At 50.9% G+C, this 3,192-nt stretch overlaps 1 protein-coding gene across 2 annotated transcripts in view; it reads right to left on the bottom strand.

The window, feature by feature from the left end:
- LOC101663309 (mitochondrial import inner membrane translocase subunit TIM16) overlaps positions 1 to 3,192 on the bottom strand; it is a 70,572-nt gene that overhangs the window by 61,897 nt on the left and 5,483 nt on the right. For both annotated transcript variants that reach the window (XM_045283998.1, XM_030884394.2), the window contains exons 4-5: positions 2,241 to 2,311; positions 1,471 to 1,654 (exon numbers count right to left, since the gene is read on the bottom strand). In XM_045283998.1, the coding sequence (XP_045139933.1) occupies positions 1,471 to 1,654; positions 2,241 to 2,311 (255 nt within the window). The remainder of the gene's footprint in view (positions 1 to 1,470; positions 1,655 to 2,240; positions 2,312 to 3,192) is intronic.

Genomic DNA, 3,192 nt, shown 5'->3' on the forward strand with positions numbered 1-3,192 from the left:
ACATGTGCCAGGATTGGGCTGTACTTTATAGGGCTGTCAACTCCACATGTGCCAGGATTGGGCTGAACTTCATAGGCTGTCAACTCCACATGTGCTGGGATAGGGCTGTACTTTATAGGGCTGTCAACTCCACATGTGCTGGGATAGGGCTGTACTTCATAGGGCTGTCAACTCCACATGTGCCTGGATAGAGCTGTACTTCCTAGGGCTGTCAGCTCCACATGTGCCAGGATTGGGCTATACTTTATAGGGTTGTCAAAGGTTGCTTTGGGGGAAGTAGATTGCCATAACTTTCTTCCAAGGTTATTTCCAGATAGGCTTGAACCACTAGCCATTGAGTTGGCAATTAACTATGTTAATCACCCAACTGAGAGACTCCTCAGGAAAGTAAACATGAGCCCTGAAACTACTGCCCTGAAATAACCTTTAAACCTTACACCAAAAATATTCCCTGGGGTCTTCTTAACACCAAACCAGAGCTTAGTTTAAATGGTATGGGACGTCTGCTCTGAGCACTGCGTTCTTTTAACAACTGCCTATAAGGGATCACATTGCCCACAGCAACTCGAAAGGTTAGATGGGAAACTCAGGGGCAGTGAGTTGATGTTCTTAGGGAGGAACAATGCAGAAAGGGAAGGTGACAGTGGCTGTAAAACCATGTCACCCATGCCATTGAACTGTACATTTAGAAAGTTAGTGTCTATGTTGCAGTGCATGAGGGGATTCAAAAAGTTTGTGGAAAAGTTCCGTTAGATTGCAACTCCATTTTTCCACCAACTTTTCAAATCCCCTCATATATATTCAACCATAAAATAAAATAATAAGGCTAATTGAGGTTATTCTATTCTAGAACAGAAACATACACTCAACCAAAACCTACTGCCATCGAGTTGATTCTGACTCATAGTGACCCTGTAGGGCAGAACTGAATGGCCTCATTTCCAAGGTTGTAAATCTTTATGGAAGATTTCTTTTCCACAAAAACATTTCTTTTCCTGGAGCAGCTGGTGGATTCAAACCTCTGGCTTTGTGAAGAGCAGTCCAGCCCAGTGAGTGGTGTCCTTATAGGAAGAAAAGGGGTGGAGACTTAGAGAGACATGGAGGGACAGGAGTCCTATGAAGATGGAGGCAGAAACGGGAGTGACATGTCTACGTGTCAAGGAATGTCAGGAGCCAGAAAAGGAAAGGAAAAGTCTTACTTTCCCTGCGAGCCTTCAGAGAAAGTCCGGCCCTGCCACACCTTGACCTGAGTGAGACGTCTGGAAGTCTCCAGAATGGAGACGGTTAGCCCCTGCAGTGCAAGACACCAAGTTGGTGACACTGTATTGGAGCAACCTGAGACGCTAACCCAGGGAAAGAGAGCAGAAGAAAGAGCTGAGGTATTTTGGTCCAAGCGTTAAAATCTTCATCCCTTCAAACTCCAACCGTGAAGGTGCTGGTACTCCAGGAGGAGGCCAGCAGGACCCATACCTGTGAGGGGCTGCTGCCTGGCCACGTCCCAGATCTTCACACCCCGGCCTGCTGTGCTGATAAGGACGCCGTCAGCCGTGGGGTGGAACTGCAGTGTCTCTACCTGGAGGGCTTCAGGACCCAGCACCACCCCAGGAGCTGTGGGCAGAGGCTGGCCTGGCGCAGGCAGCCGCCACAGCTTCACCTGCAGAAGAAAGCATGTGTGTGAGCCCTGGGCTGGGGACCTGCTGCTGTCCCTTGCTGGCAGTGGGCTCCGTAAGACACCACAGAACCCTGTGGTGGGGAAGGGAGGTCAACTCCAGAGCTGCAGAGAACTGAGCAGCCACGAGAGAGCAAGGCTTTTGGAGGCTCCACTTGGTCCTCTCCACATCCTGCGTCCCCTCCTATGCCAGCAGTCAGAGCTGTCATCATGGCCCCTAGCTAGCACACAGGAACTGGTGTGGGAGGAGGTCCTAATTCTGGCTGCCGTCACCCTTGTGCTACAGAGAACAGCTCCACAGGATGTTACTGGCTGCCATCTTTATGGAAGCAGGTGGCCTGGCCTTTCTTCCTTGGCACAGCTTGGGTGGGTCCAAAGCTTTGGAGTAAAGTGCAAACCATTTGCGGAGGGGGGGGGGCCTCCCAGGGACGCCTGGCAGCTGGGCTGTTTGCCCTGGTGGGAGGGGAGGAGTTGGACTGAGTGGGTAGCACAACTCCATGGGGCTCAGAAGGTTTCTCTTGGCGGGGAAACGGGGACAAGGCAATGGGCAGTCTGCATGGGCTCCACTCACCGTCCTGTCGGTTGAGCCTGTGGCCAGAAGGAAGTCATCGAAGGGAGAGAAGTCAAAGTCGGTGACCAGGTCTGTGAAAGAAGAGTGGTTGACACCAGGCCGAGAACCTGCCAGAATGTTCTATCTCCAAAGCTAGTCAGTGTGACTTCTCTGCTGCGCGTGCGTGTGCACACACACACTGCTGCCACCCCCACACATACTGTTGTACACACACACACACAAACACATACACACACACTGCCACCCACCCTACTCCCCACATAGAAACACACTCGGGCAGCCTGCCACACTACAGGCCAGGCCACCTTGGGAAACCACACAGGCAACCATCTCAGGTTCCTTCAAGTGACACCTGTCCCCAGGAGGCCTGCTGGGTCACCAGCACCCAGGGCCCACCTATGCCATGTCAAAGAAAACGCCCTCCTTGCCGGCCACCAACAACTTGGAGAAAGTGTAAATAATTAGAAAAAGTCTTAACTATCTGTGGAGTGCAGATGCCCAAACTCAATAAATGGGTCCCAGCCACCCCCACTGATGAAGTCAATGACAACCCGTCATTTCAGATGTCCCCCTGGGGACGCTCCCCTCACCGTGTCTGGCACAGAAGCTGATCAAAATCCTCATATGACTAACGTGTGCCAAGAAAATCCTTTTAAAACTAGTGTTTTCCACCCAATAAAACCTTTTGTCTCTGTCTTATTGATTCCAATTTTCCCCCTCCAAACAGCGAGTGAAGGAGTTGGGAATGAGCTGGGTCCAGCTCTGGGCCTAGTGAGAGGTGCTGACCAGACCAGGCGGGACAGGTATTGCCCTAGCACAGGGGTCCTCAAACTTTTTAAACAGGGGGCCAGTTCACTGTCCTTCAGACCCATTGGAGGGCCCGACTATAGTTTAAAAAAAAAACAAAACTATGAACAAATTCCTATGCACACTGCACATATCTTATTTTGAA

Source organism: Echinops telfairi, unplaced genomic scaffold, assembly GCF_000313985.2.
Source record: "Echinops telfairi isolate 266 unplaced genomic scaffold, ASM31398v2 ScPeMD7_5;HRSCAF=22, whole genome shotgun sequence".
Taxonomy (NCBI): Eukaryota; Metazoa; Chordata; class Mammalia; order Afrosoricida; family Tenrecidae; genus Echinops; species Echinops telfairi.